The sequence below is a fragment of the Sciurus vulgaris genome (genome assembly GCF_902686455.1).
Source record: "Sciurus vulgaris genome assembly, chromosome: 3".
NCBI lineage: Eukaryota > Metazoa > Chordata > Mammalia > Rodentia > Sciuridae > Sciurus > Sciurus vulgaris.
Window position 1 is genome coordinate 16,590,005 of NC_136463.1, and position 24,475 is coordinate 16,614,479.

A 24,475-nucleotide genomic window follows, 5' to 3' on the forward strand; every position below is an offset into this window, starting at 1 on the left:
TATAGCTAACTGCTTCCCATGAAGCAGTATGCTTTGACTATACTCTAATGTGTCTATAATGAAAGAAACTGGGGGCCCCAGCCTGGTGATGAGCCCTTAGTCCACCTAGTCAGGGTGCTCCCCACTTGCATGCAGGAGGCAACACCTATCTGCTTCCATTAGCCCCTTCCAGAACCCATCTGCCCTGCCCAGCCCTGCCTTGCCCAGCTATCCCCTGCTCTGTCCTATCTTGGGGTGCTCATGGATGGGCTGGTAGGGTTGCACCCAGTCTCTCTGGTAAGCAGAGACTCGAAAAACCTCTAGGGTCCCAGGAGTACACATAGGCCCCTTGGGTGTCTGAACAGAAGGGAAAGGGAGGGAGGGCCGTACCCCTGCAGTCTTGCTCTGCTGATATAGAGGGTATCTGCCCACCCCCACCTCACCCCACCCTATCCCAACCCATGGACTCCTGAGTTGGCAGATTGAGCATTTTATAAATTGTATTTTAAAAAACATGTTTTAAATTTGTCAAAAAAGTGAATTCTGATAAGAAAATAATTTTTTATGTGTGTTCTCTTAGTTTTTTTTTTTTTTTTTTTTTTTTTTTACTTTGATTCATTGTACACAAATGGGGTACAACTTTCATTTCTCTGGTTGTACACTAAGTAGAATCACACCATTTGTGTAATCATACATGTACATAGGGTAATGATGTTTGCCTCATTCTATTACCTTTCTTTCCCTCACCCCTTCTGCACCCCTCATTTTCCTCTATACTATCCATCCTTCCTCCATTTTGCCTCCCACCCACCCCCGTGTTATATATCATCATTCACTTGTCAGAGAAATCATTTGGCCTTTGGTTTTTTTGGGATTGGCTTATTTAACTTAGCATGATATTATCCAACTCCATCCATTAAATTGGAAATGCCATAATTTTATTCTTCTTTATGGCTGAGTAATATGCCATTGTATATATATACCACAGTTTCTTTATCCATTCATCTATTGAAGGGCATCTAGGTTGGTTCCACAATCTAGCCATTGTGAATTGAGCTACTATGAACATTGTTGTGGCTGTATCATGTAGTATGCTGATTTTAAGTCCTTTGGGTGTAGGCCAAGGAGTGGAATAGCTGGGTCAAATGGTGGTGGTTCCATTCCAAGTTTTCTGAGGAATCTCCAAACTGCTTTCCAGAATGGTTGCACCAACTTGCAACCCCACCAGCAATGTATGGGTGTACCTTTTTCCCCACATCCTTGCCAACACCTATTGTTGCTTATATTCTTGATAATATGTGATGAATCCTCTGAAAGAGAAATTAGGAAAACTACCCCATTCACCATAGCTTCAAAATAAAATATTTGGAAATCAATCTAACAAAAGAGGTGAAAGACCTCTACAATGAGAACTACAGAGCACTAAAGAAAGAAATTAAAGAAAACCTTAGAAGATGGAAAGATCTCCCATGTTCTTGGATAGGTAGAATTAATATTGTCAAAATGGCCATACTACCTAAAGTGCTATACAGATTCAATGCAATTCCAATTAAAATCCCAATGACATTTCTTATAGAAATAGAGAAAGCAATCATGAAATTCATTTGGAAGAATGAGAGACCCAGAATAGCTAAAGCAATTCTTAGCAGGAAGAGCAAAGCAGGTGGTATCACAATACCAGACCTTCAACTATACTACAGAACAATAGTAACAAAAACAGCATGGTACTGGCACCAACATAGACAGGTAGACCAATGGTACAGAATAGAGGACACAGAGACAAACCCACATGAATACAGTTATCTCATACTAGACAAAGGTGCCAAAAATGTACAATGGAGAAAAGATAGTCTCTTCAACAAACAGTGTTGGGAAAACTAGAAATCCATATGCATGAAAATGAAACTAAACCCCTATCTCTCACCCTGCAAAAACTCACCTCAAAATGGATCAAAGACCTTGGAATTAGACCAAAGACCCTGCACCTAATAGAAGAAAGAATAGATCCAAATCTTCATCATGTTGGCTTAGGACTTCCTTAATATGACTCCCAATGCACAAGAAATAAAAGCAGGAATCAATAATTGGAATAGATTCAAACTAAAAAGTTTTTTCTCAGCAAAGGAAACAATCAACAATGTGAAAAGAGAGCCCACAGAGTAGGAGAAAATCTTTGCCACACATACTTCAGATAGAGCACTAATCTCCAGAATATATAAAGAACTCTTCAAAACTTTACACCAAGAATACAAATAACACAATCAATAAATGGGCTAAGGAAATGAACAGACACTTCACAGAAGATCTATAAGCACTGAACAGATATATGAAAATATGTTCAACATCTCTAGTAGTAAGAGAAATGCAAATCAAGACTCCCCTCAGATTTCATCTCACCCCAATTAGAATGGCGAGTATCAAGGAAGTAAATTTTTTTAAAAATGTGTGGAAATGAGTAAATTTGATGCTAGACACTGTGGGAGGAAAGCAGGCTATCTGGGGAGAGACAGTTCTGGGCACACTGTAGGACAAGTAGACTTATTTTTCAAGTTCTTCAAAATATTGGACACTTTTGTTTTGATACTAACAGCATTCACCTCTTTCTCCCTCATTTTTTTCCAGAACTCTCAACATCTTTTACTTTGTTCCTTCTCAGCAATAAAAGGTGAGGCTTAGGCTGGAACTTGAGGAATAGAAAATGAATAAAAATTCCCCTAGGTCATGAATGGTTGTAGAATCTGTACAGATAAGACATCAGTCATTCAATTTTATACAGTTTTAGTAAAATGGGTTACCCACCCAGGCTTGAGTTAGGAAATGTTGGGATTAGGCAGCATCCAGTTGAGCAAGAACACAAATGACAGCAACATGGAGAAAGGATGCAAAGCAGAGACTGAAGATTGCATCAAAGTAGAGAAACCAAACCATTACTGAATATGTACGTGTTCCCCTAACCTACCCAAGAGAGGATTCAGTATCTACTAAATATAAGATTGATTCCCAGTTTACCCCCTTCAAGGGATGATGTTTTCTTAGCAAACTGGAGGGTTTAGTTACCTTCTTTGGGGGTGGGAGTTGGTTTTCTATGAAGGGGATGAGGTATTTGCAGAACTTTCAACTTGGTCTGTGTGGTTGAAGCTGAACATACACAGAGGAATGGTAAGGAGGCTGGAGAGGCATAGTGGTGTTATCACGAAAGACCTTCAAGAAAATGGAACATCTTTGAAAGGTTTTAAACTATGAGAGTGGCATGATCATATTTAGGTTTTAGAAAATACCCTGGGGCTGAGCATGGCTGTGTACACTTGCAGCAACCTGGGAGACTGAGGCAGGGGGTTTGAAAGTTCAAAGACAGCCTTGCCAAATTAGGGAGATTCTGACTCAAAAAGGGCTGGGGATGTAACTCAGTGATAAAGCACCCCTGGGTTCAATTTTTAATTCCAAAATCAAAACCAAAACCAAAACAATAGCAAAAACAAAATCACCCTAGGTGCAGAATGGATTGGAAAGAAGCATGAAAACATACTGGGAACAGGGAGATTAGCCAAAAGGCTACTACGGTCACTTAGGTAAGAGATAATATTGGTCAGTATTAGGATACAGGAAGCAGGCAAGAAAAATGGTGGACAAACAGAACTGTTTACGAGAATGAATTAACAGAACTTGATGAATGAATGTGAGAATCTGAGAGAGGAGAAAGCAAAGATAATGCTTTAAGATCTTGGCTTGAACAGTTGAGTACATGTCTATTAACTGAAAAAGGAAACAGGAGGAATTTTTTAAGAAGAATAGATAATCCAGAAGTATCAAAGATTGGTTTTCCTGTTCTCAATTAGCCAGAAGCATATTAAAAAAAAATCGAAGCATAAATCAGAATAATCTGAGCTTCTAATGAGAAGTACTGATAAAACCCTGTAAGAGTTCAGAGAAGGGAGGTGGGTGTAAGCTCAGTGGTAGCCTACCTACCATGCATGAGACCCTGAGTTCAATTCCCAGTACCATAGGAGGGGAAGTAGTTTGGAGAAGGGAGAGTTGATTTCTGACCAGGGGACTTTATTTATTTATTTATTCACTTATTTATTTATTTATACTGGGGATTGAAACTAGGGGTGTCTTACTTATCACTGAGCCACATCCCCAGTTATTTTTATATTTTATTTTGAGACAGGGTTTTACTATGTTCTTGAGGCTGGTCTTAAACTTGTGATTCTCCTGTTTCAGCCTCCTGAGTGCATGGATTACAGGCATGCACCATTGTGCTTGATGTAAAATAGGATCTTATGACTGGACTGTTGCAGAGATGGAGATGGAGGGAACGGAGAGCATTTTAGACAGAGGAAATTACATTGAGGAATAAAAAAGTAGGAAGGAACGAGGTATTTTAAAAGGACCATGGATAGTTCAGGTAGTTTGGAGCATAACATAGAAGTAGTAGAGGAGAAAGATGAGGAATACATGGGGACTATAATATAGTGGTTTTTTTTTTTGAGCCAGTGCTGCTGGGGGGTCAAACCCAGAGCCTTGCACATGCTAGGGCAAGTGCTGTACCACTGAGCTATACCCCCAGTCCAGTATATAGTCTTAAATGCAAGGGTGGAACTCCATAGAAACAATCTGGCAACATTACTGTAATACTGCCCTCCAATGTCTTCGATAAATTTTTCTTTTTGTATTGGAACAAGAAAAAAGTGGTAAAAGTAAAAAAGTAGTTATATAATACAATGCCAGTGGGTAAGTCATGTAACTAGACTCCATAAGCAATATTAAAAATATTGATAAACAAATAAGCAAAATCAACCAACCCCAAACTCCTCTTCCTCCTGTATGTCCCTCTCTAATACCCATTTTTTGTTTCTTTTTTTTTTTGAACCAGGAATTTAACCCAGAGGTGCTTAACCACAGAACCACATGCCTAGCCCCTGGCCTAGTATTTGTGATCCTCTTGTCTCAGCCTCCCAGGTCTCTGGGATTACAGGTGTGTGCCAACATGCCCAGATCATTTTTAATTTCTAATGTGAATTACTTTATTACTTTCCCTTCTTTTTTGGACTGGAATCATGCCCTCAGAGAAAAATTAGCATATTGGTTGTACTTGTGATTTTAGGAAATGAAAGTCCAGGCATAATCTTAATATATCATCTCTTTTCTTCACCTTTTAGGTCCTTGATATGCACAATGTGGTCCATGGAGTGCCATCACTGGCATCAGCTGGGAGCTTATTAGAAAGGCAGAACCTCAGGTTCTACAGTGGATCTGAATCAAAATCTACATTTTAACAAGCTGCTGAGATGATTTATATTCACATTCAAATTTGAGAACCACTGCACTAGGTGATGTAAAAGTAAGGATCATTTTGAGGATCTTCTGTACAAGATACCAAAAATGCACTTTTAGGAAGACAACATAATTAGTTACACACACACACACACACACACACACACACACACACACACACATATCTCACCATTAAATGTCAAAAGAGGCATCAGATCCTTCATTTCTTCTTTGGTGAGCTCAATCCCCTCGCTTGCTAAAAGATTGTCTAAGTTCTCAATATCAATCACCTCTCCTTAAAAAAGGCGAGAAATGAGTTGTGGAAATATTATGGAATTATTAAGATAAAAAACACTAACTGTGCTTATATATACCATCACCCATATGCACCCAAAATTAATAGGAGAGTCAGAAAAAGGCCCTGTGTTTTTAATTCTGGTTTAGAGGATCAGAAGTTGGCTATGAAAAAGAAAAGTACACTGGGGATAGGAATTGCAAAATCCATTCAAAGTTAAGCTACATATAGGAATTTAGTTTTACTTTCTCCCTTCCCCTTATTCTGCTTAAATATTAAACTTTTTTCTACACATCAATTCTATTTATGATTTTTTTGAGACAAGTTCTCCCTGTGTGTCCCATGTTGCTTATGTTGCCTGTGTTGCCAGGCTGGTCTTAAACTTGTGATTCCCTTGCCTCAGCCCCCTGAGCATCTGGGACTACAGGTGTGTGCCACTGCACCCAGAAATACGTATCAGTTTTCAAAATTTAAGTTTTATTTATTTTAGAATATATTTGCCAACAGTTTGATTCTCTGGTCATTATGTATTCCAGGAATTTTATTAATCTCAATAAAATCAGAGTGCATTATTTTCTCATGCATTGTACAAGTAATGTAATAACAGTAAAGAAAATGGAAATGTAAAAGGAGAAAATATAATTCTCTTACCCTATCATAAAATTTTTTTTAGTTTTTCATATCCCATTCTAGTCTTTGACAATAAGATTGCACTTTTCTAATGTGAAAATCTATATAAGTACAATTTTATATTTTGCTTTTCCAATCTAAAATTGTCCCTTTATAAACATGTTTCCAGGTTGCCACATAATCTCCACTGTTGGCATTTCCACACATTCTATCCTATTAAACTGAATACCATGGCTTATGTAGTAATTTCCATATGGTTAGATATTTCTAACCTTTTACATTTTTTTACTAATATGAGAATGAGAGTCTTTAGGCAGAGTTTTTTTCTTTTACTCAATAAAATTTTTTTCCATAGGATGAATTTCTAGGAGTTAGTGGGGAAAGGGGTACAAATAGTTCTGTGGTTCTTGACATTTAAGTCTTTTGGGAAAATTTCAGAGAATATTATGGAAATCAATATATAAATATAGATTTGTAACTGTTTTCTTAAGTTCAGCAGCAACCATGGAACATATGTTATATGCAAAATATAGGAAATATTTTTCTCTACCATTAATTGCAAAGTATTAAGATGCTATTTGTAAGTTTTTTTTTCCATCATAGCTTGTAACTTACCCTTGATATAACTGACCACATCCATCAGATCATTCAGATCAACTGTTCCGTTGTCTGTGAAGCAAGGGGAATATCCTTAAGACTCAGATAAATCAATGTTATTGGGATTCACAATATTTAAACTGTATTAAGTTCTGAAACTACAAAGATCAGAAGAATTCATTGATTTTTTTCTAAATTTCCTCAGAATTTTATGGATCTATCCTCAGAGATTACAGTGTTATCTTAGAAACAAATCTTTTAGTCTGTAACAAATCACCATCACGTCATCATGTTGCAGTATTAGGGGTTGAACTCAGGGCCTCACACTTGCTAGGCAAATGCTCTATCACTGAGTTACATCATCATCTTCTTATAAATCATTATTGTATCTTCCTTTTTTATTTGCTCTAAAGACCAGAATTGTCTAAAAGAAGTGATTGATTAAATGTAGGGAGACAGGATAAATAAGTCTGACCCTACAAATTTTTATTTCATCAGTTAATCAACAAATATTTATGGAGCACCTCTATGTGCTTCCATGCGATTTTTGCATTTTGTTTGACCTTGAAGGTACAAAGTAAGCAAATTGAATTTGTTCTCAGGGAATATACAATCTAGCAAGGAAGACAGAAAACAAAATATAAACAAAAAATACAAAACGACTTTTATAAAGGATATATAATGGCAACTCTTACTTAAACTAGATACTCTCATAAGAACTAGATATTGCCAGTTATTACTTTTTGCTAGTCCAAGGAGTAAAAATAGTTCTGAATTGTGTTTTACTTTGTATTTTCGTGATTATTGGTGAGATTGAACATCTTTTCATATGTTATTGGGCATTACATTTTCTTTCTATAATCACCTATTCGCATATTTGCCTAATTTCTATTCTGTTTCTTACCAATATGCAAAACCTTTTTCCACTTTAGGGACATTAGGTCTTTGTCTTGAAACCTTTCTCTCCTGGTTTATCATTTGACTTTTGACTTTCTTAATTTTTCTCTTAAATTTCCCTTCAAGTAGTGAGGTGTTGGTTGTTGAGACCTCTTGAAATTACTGAAGAAAAGGGAATTTTTTTCTATTTTTGATATCATGTTCTTTTGGATATTAACTTCACTTAACTGGAATACCTATGGAATGTGTAGTGGTTAACAAAATATTAACTGGCAAACAGTCTGTAGTAGTGATTATAGAAAGTACTTCTCCCTTAAAAAGTATGATGTGCCAGAGATAATTTAGTGGTTTTTTTAAAAATATTTTTTAGTTGTCAAAGGAGCTTTTATTTTATTTATTTATATGGGTGCTGAGGATCAAACCCAGGGCCTCACACATGCCAGGCAAGCATTTTACCACTGAGCCACAACTCCAGCCCTAGTTAGTGTTTTTTGATATTTGAAGGATTTTGCATGCTTCATTTGTTTTAATTTGTAACTGAATATCGGCTTGCCTGCGACTGGTACAGGAAATGGAACAGTTTACTGACATTGGGACAGCACCTGGAATTTTCAAAAAATAAAATGTTTGCTGGGTGCAGTGATGCATGCCTGTAATCCCAGCGGCTTGGGAGCCTGAGGCAGGAGGATCACAAGTTCAAAACCAGACTCGGCAAAAGCAAGGTGCTAAGTAACTCAGTGAGACCCTGTCTCTAAATAAAATATGAAATAGGACTGGGAATATGGCTCAGTGATTGAGTGTCCCCGAGTTCAATCCCCAGTATCCACCCTCCAAAAAAAAATGTTTATTATCCTTTTACTATTAAAAAAAATTCCCTTCAATTCTTTCTTTCAGCTCCTCAAGTGTGTGGCATTTCCAGACCATGGCTGAGTTCTGCAAATAGAATCCTGAACCTCCATTTTCAAAAGTATTTTTAAAGATGGTGTTTCTTCATGAATTAGGATTAAGTGTTCCTATTTGCATTTATTTCCTTTCGATACTAAAAAGTTTCCCTTCAGCTGTTGTAATAGGAGAGCGAATGTTTCTGTGAAGAGCACACTGATGTCTGTAGTACTCACCATCAGTTGATAGTTCAGTCATTAGTTCCCGAAGTTCTTCTTCTTTGACTTTAATTCCCATGTTTTCCAAAAGAGATTCCACTTTTTTGATTTTGACTCGTGGCCCTTAGGAAAAAATAGAATGGAATAAGAACATGAGTATTGTTGCTTAAGAATGAAAAATACTAATCATTGTCATGCATCAAAAACCCCAAACAGAGGGGTAAAGCATATGAGCATAAAGAAACTGCGTGTGTGTGCGTGTGTGTGTACCCGCACGCACACACATAGATTTAGATACAGCTGTTACTAGTAAGGAAAAAATTGAGAAAGATACCACTGAATCGTTAACAGTATTTGCCTTCATGGAAGAGATGAGATTGGTAGTGGTTAGGGGAACTTTCACTTCTTTATATCATTTTCAAGTGGTTAGAGTTATCATTTTCAAGTATTTTAAAATATATTTTCAAATTAAAGGAATAATTGTTTGCACAGAATGAGTATGTGAAGTAGAAATAGGATATTCCCCTTTAATACTGACCTGGGTTTAATTTTTATAAGTGGTCATTAGCTAGGAGTAGGCGAGTCTAATTTCTCTTGGTTGAAATAACAGTCAATACAAGTAAAACAGTGTTAAAATTTTTCTACAATGATGTGATACTTTACTTATATTCCACAAATTCTTTGCACTCAAAGAGAACTCATAAGTTATGTGTCATAACAATGGACCACAGTGCAGAAAGCAAAGTTGGATATCTCAAAGAAATTTCTAAGCATGTGTTTCTCACTCACCCCTAAGGGCCTTCACACCTTTTAGCAATCTATTCTTGTATGTCTTTCCATCACCTGTAAGATAAGACACTATTCAGAATATAGGTTAAGTGACGGGAAGACTAACAAAGACTGCACAAAGACAACACAAAATCCATAACTTTAGGGGGAAAAACCCAAAGAACATTCTGATTTGTTTGAACATTCATTCTATTTTTACCTCATGTAAGAATTAAACCAAAGATAAGTAAGTTTTTGCTATTATTAACATACTCATTGGTCGAATTAAAGAGTCTTAATTTCCTGTTTCTTGCTTTTTCCTTCCTTCTCGAACTTCCCTGGTTTTCCTTTTCTTGTAAATGACTTAGATTAAGCAATGCCCCCAGGGCTACAGAAAAATTTGTATTTGATGATGGAGACAAGTGAAAGAAGTTGCCAGTTTTCAGTATTAAATATAAATCACCTGCGGGCAGAGTAGTGCATGCCTGTAATCCCAGCAATTCAGGAGAATCTTAAATTCCATGCTAGCCTTGGCGATTTAGCAAGATTCCGTCTCAAAATAAAAAATAAAAAAAGGACTGGGAATGTAGCTCAGTGTAGAATGTCTCTGGGTTCAATCCCCAGTACCAATCAATCAATCAGTAAAATATAAGTGACAAAAACAGGAAATAAGATTTCTTCTCGTGTGACAGTTGTGTTTTCTAAATGGGTTTTACTGGACAAACACATGCATAGTTTCAGAACTGTTTCCATCCAAGCCCCTAAAGCCTAACTTCAAAGAGTGTGTTAAATACTCACTGTTAGTGGGCAGAGTTTCCAGCAGCTTCTTTTGCTCCTCATTGGTGAGTATTAGCCCCATTTTCCTCAGCACTTTGCCCAGATCACTGATATCAACTTTCTCTCCTTTAGAAAGATAGGAATTGTTAACATGAAGAATTTTTACGATAGTCTAATGATTTCAAATTATGAAAATGATTGCCTATGTGACATTCTCCTTAGAGGAGCAAATTACAATGAGACTTGTTAAACTAAGTAGATTCAAAGGACATGTGATTGTGTAGTTAAGTTAGAAAGAATATTTCTACTTTCAAGTTAAGAGAAAGAAAAGCCCATATAATTCCAGATACAAGTTGAATACCATCATATCACCTGAATTATGGGGTCTTCTTGTAGTAACTATACTACCAAAGTTTCAGCTTGATATTGAACAGTGCTGAGTTATATTTTGTTTGTTTAAACAGTGGTGATGTGGAAAAACATTTTTGTTCACAATTCTACGTAATATAGCTTTGTATAGGAAAAAATCCAAAATCAAATAGGATTATGAAACAAACATTTCACTGTTAAATTTGTAGAGGAGTCAATTTAGCATATCAGAAATAGTCTGAAGAGAAAATAACTGTTTTAAAAAATTCTGTCCTGGGGCTGGGGCTGTGGCTCATGTGAGGCACTGGGTTCAATCCTCAGCACCACATAAAAAAATAAATTTTAAAAATAAAGGTATTATATCCATCTACAACTTAAAAAAATGTATATAAATCCTGTTCTTTCCTATAAAGCATTCAGGTCTTAGTTAATGATGAATGCCCTTTCCACCCTAACTTCTCACTTACCTGAAAAAGTTTTTGCTTCATCCATCAGCACATTCAAGTCAACACTTTCATTCTCTGTAAGAAAAGATAATTCAGACACAGAGATCAAATCTTAGAAAAGTGACATAAAAAAAGTAATTTATAATGTAAAGGGTTACAGTTCAGCTGTTTTTCACAATTTTCTCTAGTAACTCTTTTAGTTCAAAATAAATAAGAAACAGGAAAGAAAAAGATCAAGTGTAAATTTAATTTATTTATTTTGGTACTGGGGATTGAACCCAGGGGTGCTTTACCACTGAGTTATATCCCCAGTCCTTCCTTTTTTTTTTTTTTTTTCTTCTTAAATGGTGGTAGGGATTGAACTCAGGACCTCGTGCATGCAAGATAAGCACTCTGCCTACTGAGCTATATCCTCAATCCTCCTTCCCCTTTTTGAGACAAGGCGTTACTAAATTGCTTAAGGTCTTGCTTAATTGCTGAGGCTGACCTTCTAAAAATGATCCTCCCTCCTCAGCCTCCTAAACCACTGGGATTACAGGCATACACCATTGTGCCCTGCTCAAGATATAAGTTTAAAGTAAACATTCATTTAACTAATACCATTTTGAGACAGAGGAGTTTTACAGTAGTTCCTTTTAATAGACCTCTTCCTCTTTTAGACCCATAAGGAGAACATATTTCAATAGACATGATTGAATTTGAAATCTAAAAGTCATTTATTTACATAAGCAGATAACCCTTAAACTTAAACAGCATGCAGTCTCACTCTCTAAATTTTGTTTATGTTGCCTATCTCTAACCCTCAAGATGGTAAGCTATTTGAGGCTTGGGATGATGCCTTAATTTTCTTTATACAACTAGATAGAAATTTCCACTTTAGTTCAATGTTTTGCACTAGTTTACCTAGTTAGTACTAAACAAATGAAATAATGCAAGTGGTACAGAAATAGGCTATGGGATTAGGAAGAAAAAAATTCTGTCATTTAAGTCAAGCATGGTAGTGCACACTTGTAATCCCAGTGATTTGGGAGGCTGAGGCAGGAGGATCTCAAGTTCAAAGCCAGCCTCAATAATTTAGCAAGACTATCTAAAAATATGTAACAAAAGAAGGGCTTGGGATATAGCTCAGTGGTAGAGTATCTCTAGGTTCAATATAGTACTGAAAAAAAAAGGGAAGAGAAAAAAGGAAAAAATAGTCATTAAAAAAAAAAAAATCAAGGGCTCTAAAAAACACCTTTGGCAACAATACCTCTTCCGGTAGGAAGCATTTGAGGGCTCCCTAGATAATATGTAGATATAATATCAAAATTAAAAAGTAACTTATTATGATTTCTTTTTATGATAGGAAGAGAAGCCGGACAAAATTATGGATAATTACATTCTTGTTAAGCCCAGGGAAAGTGAAGTTTTTTTAAAAAAGATTTTTAGTTGTAGATAGACACAATAGTTTTATTTATTTATTTTTATGTGATGCTGAGGATTGAACCCAATGCCACTGAGATACAACCCCAGCCCTGAGAGTGAAGTTTTAAACTACAAGCTAGGCCGAAAGTGTTTTCTATCTTAGGGCAACTATAGGCAAGGGTAGCATGGAAGTGTCAGTAGGTAGTAGTGGCCTACCTTAGCTACACCTGCCAATCATTAGTTGATAGGAGAAACCCTGAATTAGTCACTTATTATGATTTTTTGTTATGATAGGAAGAGAAGAACTATTATTTCTGAATTGGCATGTGCTTGCTCTACTGAAAGATGTGCTCTGTGTCTCTGATGGAAACTCGTTTTGTTTCATCAGGTTTTTAACCCCATTGGCTCTGGGTTAGAATCCAAGTACCCTCTAATAAGGAAATCTTTGGTTGGGGCTGATTCCTTAATAGTTTCTTCTTATGCATTATGCTAGTTTTGACTCTTTGACATTTTTATCTATCTAAATTGATTTTATTGAGTCATCTTATTATTATTATTATCTTCTTCTTATTATTATCTTATTTAAAAAGCTATACATGGGAAAGAAGGAAGGAAGGGAAAAATGAGAGAAAATGGATGAAGCAAATGATAACATTTGTTAACTCTGGCTATTGGGCATCTGATGTTTGTTATTGCTTTTATGTATGTTTGAAATATTTCATTAGTTTTCAAAGAGATTAGAAAATAGGTTTATTTTCAGAAGGCCACACATGGAAGCCCTAAGATTCCTCCCAAGTACAACGGTGTCTGAAACACTTACCACCAATTGACAGGTGGGTTAGTAGGTCCTTGTGTTCCTGTTCCCCAAGCTCGAGCTCCATGTTCTCTATAATGGTTCCCAGTTTACTGACATGGACTCTTTTTCCTTAGGATATAAGAAATACAAGTGATTTCAAGAAGATGCTAGCTTTGAGAGAATCCTCTCCCTAAGTGGAGAGTAAAATATTGGCTACTTAGATGAACCTAGAATGTCAGTGTCAGAGTGGAGAAGAGAAGAAGCTCCCTCAGCACGGAGCTATAATTTTGAATTGAAATGATTGTGGATGTGATAAAGGAAGAATTAGACAAATGTGATGATTTGTAATAAGGATAACCAACCTATATGGAAGCAAAACTTAAAAGTCACTAACAATGATTTTCTCAAATATAGTTATACCCAAAGAAGAGTGGTTGGTTAAGACACATACTTTCAGAATTAGGAAAGTAGTAGACAGTGGAATGGCACGATTCTAGTAAGTGAGAAATTTAAAGAAACAAATGCAAGGCACAATTTAGCTGCTGTTCTCGTGATTCTTACCTTTGAGAGGCTTCAAACCATCCAGTAATCTTTTCATATACACTGTGCCATCTGCTGTAAGATTAGTTAAATTCAAGTCAAAGGAGGATAAGAGGCTCTACAATTTTGTAAGATATTTTATATGATCATCTATAAAATATCATTCTATTTTGCTCTCAATCATAGAGGATAAGGACTGCTTTCAATATGGTCAGTCTGTCCCCTAGTTGAAACACATGGCCGTAGCTGATGTGCATTGCAAACAGGCACACATGGGTGTTTTTCTCTCCTGCTTTCTTCTTGTTCTCTTCTTTTGTTGCACTTTGACCCTCTGTCTCTCCCTCTTTTCCCTGCTTATGCTATGGACCCATAAGGTATGCTTTTATGTTTAGCCCAAAAGGTAGGCCCTATGAAGAGATGATTTAAAAAGTTATCAATTTGAATAGTAATAAAATAATATTTAAATAAAAGTTAAATATTTTGATCTCTAAACAAACCCCATAAGTGGAGGTGAAATTTAATTGAAACAGAGACTAGGGGGTCCATCCTCGTGGGTCCTATCTTTCCCCAGAGGTCTCCATCTTGTGGTGGGAATGTCTGGGGTGTTGAAGAAACCCTCAGTGCCTGGCATCTGTCTCTCCAATAGTCTCCATTACAGTCCATTTGCATCTCCTTCCTGCTTTCTCAGAACCAAAGTACTAAGAAAGAGGCAATTCTCACAACTGGCCCCTGAAAAGATCAAACTGGGGGAAATGCCAGATACAACAAAGTATTAAGTTATCTGAGAGGAATTCAGATAGATATTGAACATTTGCTGTCCAGTTGGCTGCTTCTACCTTTAGGGGCACTAGCCCCCTGGCAATGTGCAGGCTTGCTCTTAACCTGGGGAACAAATGGAGACCTGAACTGTAAGGCCAGGGAAGGATGTCTATATGGAGGTGTTATGGTTTGGATGTGAGTGTCCCCCAGAAGCTCGCATGTGAGACAATGTAAGAAGGTTCAGAGGAGAAATGACTAGGTTTTGAGAGTCTTAACCTAATCAGCGAATTAATCCCTGATGGGATTAACTGGGATTAATCCCATGATGGGATTATACATATATCCCAAATATATGTAAATACATTTGTATCTGTAGAGTGGAGTCTCTCTGCTTTCTGATCATCATGATGTAAGCTGCTTCCCTCCACCACCCTCTCCTGCCATGATGTTCAGCTTCACCTTGAGCCCCAAGGAATGGAGCTGGCCTTCTATGGACTAAGACCTCTGAAACTGTGAGCCCTCAAATCAACATTTCCTCCTGTACCATTGTACTAGTTATGTCATTTAGTCACAGCAGCAAAATAGCTGACTGAAACAGGAGGTCCCTGGGATCAAGCAGGAGGGACAGGTGAGCACAGGCTGGTCTAGGGTTTATGAGTGAGTCTAGGCAAATGTCCAGGAGAACAAACTTTTGAGGGCCTGATGGGTTGTGCCACTGACCAATCAGAACAGATAATGATGGTACAAGCACATGATCCTGGAGGCCCCTGATCTCACGTGTTTACCTTTTTTTTTTTAAGTTGTTGGATTGTGGGGAGATAGAAGGGCCCTCAAGGGAGAGACTGAGGATGTGTGTTGTATAATAGGGATATTTACCTGTGTCACTATGAAAATATTTAGCAGGGGTCACTGGCTGAATGCAAAAGAGAGAAGTTTTTTACTTGTAAATTAAAATAAAAGCAACAAGAACAGTGTTTCTAATACCAGTACTATATATTTTTCCCCTTAGGGTATTTCTCAGAGTTCTCACCCAGAAGCCCACAACACATTTCCCTGAATACCATGATGGTATGCTAAATACTCACTACAGATGGGCAGAGTTTTTAACAGTTTCATCTGTTCTTTTTCAGTGACCTCAATTCCCATGTTTCCCAGCACATCTTTCAGGTCACTGGCTTGAACTTTTTCTCCTTTGAAGAGAAGGGAATTGTTTCAGAGAAGGTATTTAGGATTCATATTAAGGTATTTAGTTATTCCAAATTATGAATAATACAATGAAATACAGCATTATTTTTAACTTCGGAATGAAGTATAATACATGAGCCAACTTATTTACATAGAGTTATTTTGAAATTCAGCATATGAAAGGATTTTTTTAAAATTGTCAATGGATCTTTTATTTTAATTATTTTTATATGGCGCTGAGGATTGAATCCAGGGCCTTGTACCTGCCAGGCAAGCGCTCTGCCACTGAACCACAACTCTAGCCCCCATGAAAGAATTCTTTTAATTCAAATAAGATTATACTTCTGTTCTGTCTACAGTATATAGTATGTGGCATTTTGTTATAGTAGCATGAATGAACTAAGACAGATGGTATAAAGAAGTTACATAATTCAGGGGCTGGATTGTGGCTCAGGGATAGAGCGCATACGAGGCACTGGGTTTGATCCTCAGCACCACATAAAAATAAAATAAATAAAATGATGGTTTTAAAAAAAGAATTTACTTAATTCTACCTTAAAGTAACATCTCTGTTATTACTTCATGGCTTGAATTATGGGCCTAACTATTCATAGTAGCCATATGTCCTGATGTAAAAACTTCACATTGAAATTTACTGTGTTCACCCACATTTTGGTTCTTTAAACACCAATGAAACAAACACTATTGGCCCAAATATTGAAGACATTAATACTTCTCTTTGAGAGTATCCAAAATTTATCCTAAATTTCTAATAATCTAAATTGTTGTAAGATAATTACCAATGAATAGACAAAAGAGCAGAACGAATTTATATCAGTGATTGCTGGAGGGAGTAAGTTACTGCTTTAAAAAGGCAATTCTTTACAAAGATTTAGATCTCATTTTTATCACATTTTATATAAATGCTCACCCATAAAATGGTTTGCTGCATCCATCAACACATCTAACTCAATCTTTTCATCTTCTGTAAGAAAATTCAGAATTGGGATTCAGAGATGAAGATAGTGAGGTATAAAATTCTTAAAATATGGTATATAGAATTACAGAAATTTTTATGCTCTACTCTAGAATTTTTATTATTATTCTTAATCCACAGGAACATGTAGAAAAGAAGATTTAAGCTCTAAGAAAATATCCATTCATAACTTTTTTCTTCTCTCAGTTACTAGCTGTTAAACGTCTATGGAGTGTTATGGTGCGTGGGTTTCGTCTGTTGGAGTCAGCTCTGTTCCACAGGTCAGTCCTCCTCTGTTCAGACCTTTTGCACTGTGTGGAAGGCTGAGGCACGTCAGAGCAGTGGTTCTCAAGTGTGGTCCAGGGACCTCTGGAGTCACTCAATATCCTCTGCCTTTTTCAAAGTGTTGGCATTTGCACTGATGGTGCAAAAGCAAAGGTGGGTAAAACTGCTGGCATTGTCGTATGAATCAAGGCAGCGGCAGCCAGCTGCACTGGCAGTCATTGTATGTAACTGTAAATGCTGATAAAATGATGTCAGTTTCACCCGAGAACGTCCTTGATAAAGCAGGTGTTCCATGGCTCAGGATACAAGCAGCGGGAGTGCTGCTTCTCAGTAAGGCAAGTGAAAGAGGAATTTTGTCAAAACTCAATATTGGACAGAGTGTTTCAGAGACTCAGAAATCTGGGTGCATTAAGCAAAGAACAAAAAAAGAGTACATTTTTTCCATCTGGGAGTGGCAGTGGCAGCAACAGGGATTCACCACAGAGGGGAGGGATAACACAGAGAGAAACACAATGGTCAGATTTGGCATGGAAAACCCTGTAGATCAGAAAAGCAGCCTGAAATTAGCTGATCCGGAGGCTGCACAGTGAACTGGTATTTGGAAAATATTCTGTATTTCTCAACTGGCAAGTGGAGAGTTGAGGGAAAAACCATCTTCAGGAAGCTACACTTCAGCTTGCTGCTGTAGGAGCCCAGGAGACTGTAGCAAACATTGCCATACTTCCCCGGCAAGTGCCTAGCCTGTGGCCTAGGGTGTACCATGAAGAACTTGAGCTAAACAGGCACCAAGAAGAATGTACCCAGGGGATTCAAGTCAGGAAAACAAGAGAGACCAACTCGCTTTTCTTTGAGTCACGACTAGCTGAAGAATGTTGGGAAATTGAACCAGGAGGTGTGAATACACTCAGGGACTAAACCTGGAAAGGCTATATATATTCATGGACAGCAGAGTGTACAGAGACTTGGCTCCCCTGCCCTGTGAGTAGAATTCTTGGAAGGCTCCTGAGATTCAGACTCCCAGCAGAGATCAGCACTTGCCTGGCATTGGGAGTTTATTGACCTAATCTCTCCAGAGTGGATACCACACGACAAAATCATTAAGGCCTGATTAGACCTAAGCCCCGACTGCCAGAACTCCCCTCACAGAACTCTGCAGCAGCCCCATCCTGGGAGCGCACTGATCTGGTCTGTGCAAACTCCAATCCACAGTACTTCCCGTTGCATCCTACCTTACTCTGATGAGAAGGAAGCGGAGAGCTACTAAAACCAGCTTCAGTTTTAGGCCACTCCAACTGGCAGCTTGGTGGGCAACACGAGAACAGGAAGGGGTTAACAACCCCCAATGCTTGCACACATGCACGGACACCACTCTCTCTCTCTCTCTCAGTATATAGTCCAAGAAAAAATGGAAAGAAGGACAGTTGGGCATAGGCAGTGACTATTCATTCTTGTTGACCGTTTTGCCCTCAGTGAAATGATTCATGTTTCATCAAGAGCCTTCCTTCCTCCCTCCCTCCCTCCCTTCCTTCCTTTCTTCCTTTCTTTCAGTGTGTGGTGTGTTCTTACTGTGATGATTGGCTCACAGACATATATAAAACATACATATTTCTTTTTTTCTCATTTTTAGCATTTTTAAATAGTTATTTTCCCTTGCATTATATTTTGAGGGCTAGGGTTTTTAGTTTGTTTTGGTTTTGTTTCTCTTATTTCTCTTTCTTCTTTCATTAATAGCCAAATTCTCTTGTTCTCACTTTCTCTTTCCCATTGTTTTCCTTTTATTCTCCTTCTTTGGAATCATCACTTGCTACATTTCTTTTGAATTCTCTTTGTTCACATTTTGAACATCCCTCTTCTAGCTTCCTATTACATTTTCTTTTCTCTTAATGAATTGTATCTTTTCCATCTTTTATAACTATTTGGTTTTTATAGATCCTGCCCCTACCATTCATATCGTAACAATTGTTAGTGCTGTGGATGACAGAGCAGACGCCTGCTGTTTATTTTAAAGCCAGCACTAGTTCATAGTTATCTACCATTTTTGATGCTGGCTATGCTGACTCCACCGTTCTTGTTTTTGTGGTGGTGGGGCAGATGTCGTAGTAGGCACTGGCATTTATTTTAATGCAGTATATGGTTTGCATTATTTGTTGCTATTGTTTGTTTTCCTCTCTTCTATGAGGTGGTAGGAAGCTACATAAACACTGCAAGTTCACAAGGTAGAGACTCTGCTTCTGAACAAAAGACGGTGTGCTTTTTTGCTCCACAAAAAAATTAATGATGCTCAAACTTCAGCTGTGTTTTAATACAAAGAAGAGACAAAGACACTAATGGCCAGGTCTCTAATAGGAACAGTGAGGGGTGGGCCCTCAGGCCCCACTCATGGACATTGACTCCTATAGTAAGAACACAGAATTAACACAAAGTCTGTGGACCACACCTCTGAGGGGGTCTCGATCTAGATCACTCTAGGACAATTTGGCAAGAAAAAGCAATGCCCTAAAAAGGCCCACACATAAGAATGAAAGAGAAATTCATCCCAACAGATGCATAAAAGTCAACACAGGAATACAATAAACAGGAAAAAAAAAAAAAACCCCAAGGTAACATGATTCCTCCTAAAATTCAGAATTTACCAGCAACTGACTACAAAGATACTGAAGTGGATGAAATATAAAATAATAATTGTCGCTGGCTCTTTGCGGTTCCAAAATCCATGGATATTTGTCACCGCTTGCAGCAACAACTTGCATGGGTCTTATGGGTGGTGGAGTGGAAACCGAGGCACTTCTATCTTTCTCTTTAGTGCACTGCTTTCCCGCTGTTTATAGAGGATAGAGGAAATGAGGTTTACTTACTTTGAGAGGAGAGAGAGAGAGACTTTGCTTATCAGAGAGAAAGAGAGACTTTGCTTAAGAGAGACCTTGAGAGAAGGACAGGCTTTGCTTAGAGCTTAGAGGAAGAGACTTGCTACGCCTTAAAGTCCTGCATCCTGTGAACTAAGGGTACGTCTACCTAAGGTGGTTTAGTGATGCGTCTCAGTTCTCTGTTCTGCGATCTGCCTTCTGCCGCTGCCTGCTAGCTGCTGTGCTGCTTTTCCCTACTAGCTGCCGTTGCGCGTTTCCTAACTGCTTTTTGCTAATGGCTGCTGTGTGTCCCTACTAGCTGCTGTGTTCTTTCTTCTGGCTGCTGCCAACGCTTTTCCCTACTAGCTGCTGCCGCGTGTTTTTCCCTCTGGCTGCTGCCGCGCGTGTGTCCTGCTTCTGTGTGTGTCTTCTTCTACTGCTTTTCTGCTAATGGCTGCTGTTTGTGTGTTTTTCCCCTCTGGCTGCTGCCGCGCGTGTGTCTTCTTCTACTGCTTTTCTGCTAATGGCTGCTGTGTCTCTGTCTCACTCCGCCTACGCTTATATCACCTCCAGGAGGCGGAGAGCAGGGACATGCCTCTTACGCAAAGATTAGGCGAGATGCTCCAAGCAGGCAATTAGTGCTTGAGAACACATGCACATACATTGTGTGCGTGGACGAGAAAATCACCTGAGTGTGCTTATGTCAATTAACCTCCTCACTGCCGATGTGATCAGGCGCCATCCCGCCGCCGCCAACATGGCACAGCCCCCAACAATAGTTAAAAAGAATGATTATAAAAATGATAAAATAATTTCAAGAGAAGCAGAAAACAACTGAATGAGTTGTTAAGGAAGTCAGTACAGCATATGAATGAAAAATTCAGTAAGGAGATAATGATATGAAAAAAGAACCAAACAAAAATCTTGGAAATGAAACATACAATAAAGCAAATGAAATGTTCAGTTGAGTTTCTCTAATAGAGTAGTCAATGCTGAAGACAATCTCAGAGTTTGAGGACAACATGATCAGCCTTGAACAGACAGTATTAAAGTAAAGGAAACCAGTGACAATGATCAGGACAAACAAGAATTCTGGGACAAATAAGAGACCAAATTTAAGAATTATTGGAATTGAAAAGAGTTGTGAGATGCAGAATAATGGAATGGATAACCACTTCAGGGAAATAGTAAGAGAAAATCTTCTAAAACTTGAGAATGAGATAGACATCCAGATACAGGAAGTGTTCAGAACCCCAAATAGACAAGATCAAAAAAGAAACTGTCCACCACACATCATAATCAAAATGCCTAACATACAAAACAAAAATAGAATTTTAAAAGCCTCAAGAGAAAAATGCCAGGTCACATTTAGAGGCAAACCAACAGAATTCATAGCACTAACTCTAAAAGTCAGGAGGGCTTGGAATGATGTGTCCAAGTCCTAAAACTGTCCACCAATATTGTTATGTCCATCAAAGCTATCCTTCAAAATCTAAGAATAAGTAAAAACATTTCAAGGTAAGCAGAAAAAAAAAATTCATGACTACCAAGTGGCACTATAGAAAATACTTAAAGAAATATTCCATACAAAAGAAATAAAAGCAAAGCCCAGAGCTCACAAATGAACAAATATCATATGAAGAGTAGCTAAGCAAATGAGAAACATTAGAGAAACATTAGAAATAAATCAAAATGGTAGGAATAAACATCTCTTTATAATATTGTATGTTAATAATCTTGACTTTCCAATTAAAAGACATAGGCTGACAAAATGAATTAAAAAACAAGACTCAACTGTATGTCATTTGCAAGAGACACACGTTATAGGCAAGGACAGCCACAGGCTGAAAGCGAAATGATGGAAAATGATATATCAAATGGAACCCCCAAACAAGGAATAGTTACTCTCATATCCAACAAGGCAGACTTCAAGCCAAAATTAATCCAAAGAGACAGAGAAGGTCACATTATACTGGAAAAGGGAACAATCCAACAAGAAGCTGTAATGATACTAAATATTTATGCCCTAAATGTGGGTGCAACTAATTACCTAAAAGAGACATTGCTTGAATTAAATAAAGTCTCACATCCATTACAATAATACTGGGTGATTTCAACACACTTCTCTCACCAATAGATAGGTCAGTCAGACATAAACTCAGTAAAGACTCTAAGTCTAAAAATACTGTAAATCAAATAGAAGTATTGGCATCTATAGAATATTTCATCCAACAACAACCAAATACAGTTCTCAGAGGTTTATAGAAACTTCTTCAAAATAGATTGTATTTTAGTTCACAAAACAATTCTTTTTTAAAAAATTTTTTAGTTGGACCTTTATTTTATTTATTTATATGCAGTGTTGAAAATTGAACACAGTGCCTCACACATGATAGGCAAGCGCTCTGCCACTGAGCCACAACCACAGCTTCACAAAACAATTCTTAATAAATACAAATAATTGATATAATTCCTTGTATCTTATCAGATAATAATGATAATGAAATTAAATTAGAAGTCAATACCAAAAATCCCTACAGAAACTACATAAACACATAGTGAATTTTTTTTTTTTTGTGGTGCTGGGGATTGAACCCAGGGCCTTGTGCATGTGAGGCAAGAATTCCACAAACTGAGCCCCAACACATGGTAATTGAACAATACACTTTCAAATGATGAATGACTGAATGAAGAAATTTGGGGAAAAAATTTAAAAATTCTTAGAATCAAATAAGAATAGTGATAGAACATGCCAGAACCTCTAGGACACTATGAAGGCAGTTCTACAAGGAGTTTACAGATCAGTGTCTATATAAGCAAATCAAAATGTTCCCAAATAAACAAGCTTAAATGATGCATCTCAAGGCCCTTGAAAAAGAAGAAGGAAAAAAAAAATTCCAAAACCAGTAGAAAGAATGAAATAATTAAGATCAGAGCCAAAATCAAGGAAGCCAAGAATAAAAAAGTCAATACAAGGGATCAATGAAATGAAGAGTAGGTTCTTTGAAAAGATAAATGAGATTGATAAGCCCTTAGCCAAATACTCAAGCAGAAAAGAAGATCCAAATTAATAAAAGTAGAGATGTAAAAGGAGAAATCACCAGAGACATCACAGAAATCCAATGCATCATTAAGGACTATTTTGAAAATGTATACTCCAAGAAATTGGAAAATCTAGCAGAAATGGATACATTAGTAGAACCACATGACCTGTCAAAATTGAATCAAGAGACACAGAAAATCTAAACAGACTAATAAGTTGTAATGAGATAGAAGCAGTAATAAGAAGCCTTCCAATGAAGAAAAGTCTAGAACCAGATGAATTCTCAGCTGAATTCTCTCAGACCTTCAAAGAAGAGCCAATGCCAATACTCCTCAAATTATTCTATAAAATGGAAAAGGATGCAATACTTCCAAATTCATTCTATGAAGCCTGTATCACACTCTACCAAAACCAGATAAGGGCACATCAAGGAAAGAAAACTACAGACCAATATCCCTGATGAACTTAGATGCAAAAATTCTTAATAAAATACTGGCAAATCCTATTTAACAACATATTAAGAAGACTGTACATCATGACCAAGTTGGATTTATCTCAGAGAATGCAAGGATGATTTAACACATTGCAAATAAATAAATGCAATTCATCACATACATAGAATTAAGGATAAAAAACACTTAATCATTTCAACAGCTGGAGAGAAAACCAACAAAATTCAGCACCCATTCATGACAAAAACACTGAAGAAACTTGGTATAGCAGGAACCCACCTCAATATCATAAAGACATCTATTAAAAACCCAAAGTTGGGCTGGAGAGATAGCTCAGTCAGTAGAGTGCTTGCCTTGCAAGCACAAAGCCCTGGGTTCAATCCCCAGCACTGCAAAAAAAAACAAAACAAAACAAACAAACAAACAAAAAAAAAACCCCAAAGTTAACATCATAATGAATGGGGAAAAACTAAAAGCATTTTTTATAAAATCTGGAAGAACACAAGGATGTTCATTTTCACCACTCCTATTTAATATAGCACTAGAAATTATAGCCAGAGAAATTAGGCAAGAGAAGGAAATAAAGGGGATAAAAATAGGAAAGGAAGAAGTCAAAGTATCACTGTTTGCAGATAATATGAGCCTACACTTAGAAGATCCAAAAAGTTTCACCAGAAGACTGCTAGAGCTAATAAATTCAGCAAAGTAGCAGGTTACAAAACAAATATACAAAAATAAATAGCTTTTCAATATACTAATAATGAATCTGCTGAGAAAGAAATCAGGAAAAAAAAAATCTCATTCATAATAGTCTGAAAAAAAAAAAAGAAAACCAAACTAGGAATAAATCTAACCAAGGAGGTGAAAGACTTCTATGATGAAAACTATAGAACATTGAAGAAAGAAACTGAAGAGGACATGGGAAGATGGAAATCCCTCACTCCCATGTTCATGAATGGTCAGAGTTAATATTGTTAAAATGGCCACACTACCAAAAGTGATATACACATTCAATGCAATCCCCATCAAAAAGCCAATCCATTCATCACAGAACTGTTTT

General features: G+C 37.2%; 1 protein-coding gene across 1 annotated transcript in view; it reads right to left on the reverse strand.

Moving 5' to 3' along the window:
• Positions 1-24,475, reverse strand: part of EFCAB3 (EF-hand calcium binding domain 3) — a 483,726-nt gene that overhangs the window by 36,087 nt on the left and 423,164 nt on the right. Inside the window, exons 104-113 of the mRNA XM_079134930.1 lie at positions 16,748-16,801; positions 15,717-15,821; positions 13,894-13,947; positions 13,357-13,461; positions 11,154-11,207; positions 10,339-10,443; positions 9,562-9,615; positions 8,791-8,895; positions 6,794-6,847; positions 5,444-5,548 (exon numbers count right to left, since the gene is read on the reverse strand). Of these exons, the coding sequence (XP_078991056.1) occupies positions 5,444-5,548; positions 6,794-6,847; positions 8,791-8,895; positions 9,562-9,615; positions 10,339-10,443; positions 11,154-11,207; positions 13,357-13,461; positions 13,894-13,947; positions 15,717-15,821; positions 16,748-16,801 (795 nt within the window). The remainder of the gene's footprint in view (positions 1-5,443; positions 5,549-6,793; positions 6,848-8,790; positions 8,896-9,561; positions 9,616-10,338; positions 10,444-11,153; positions 11,208-13,356; positions 13,462-13,893; positions 13,948-15,716; positions 15,822-16,747; positions 16,802-24,475) is intronic.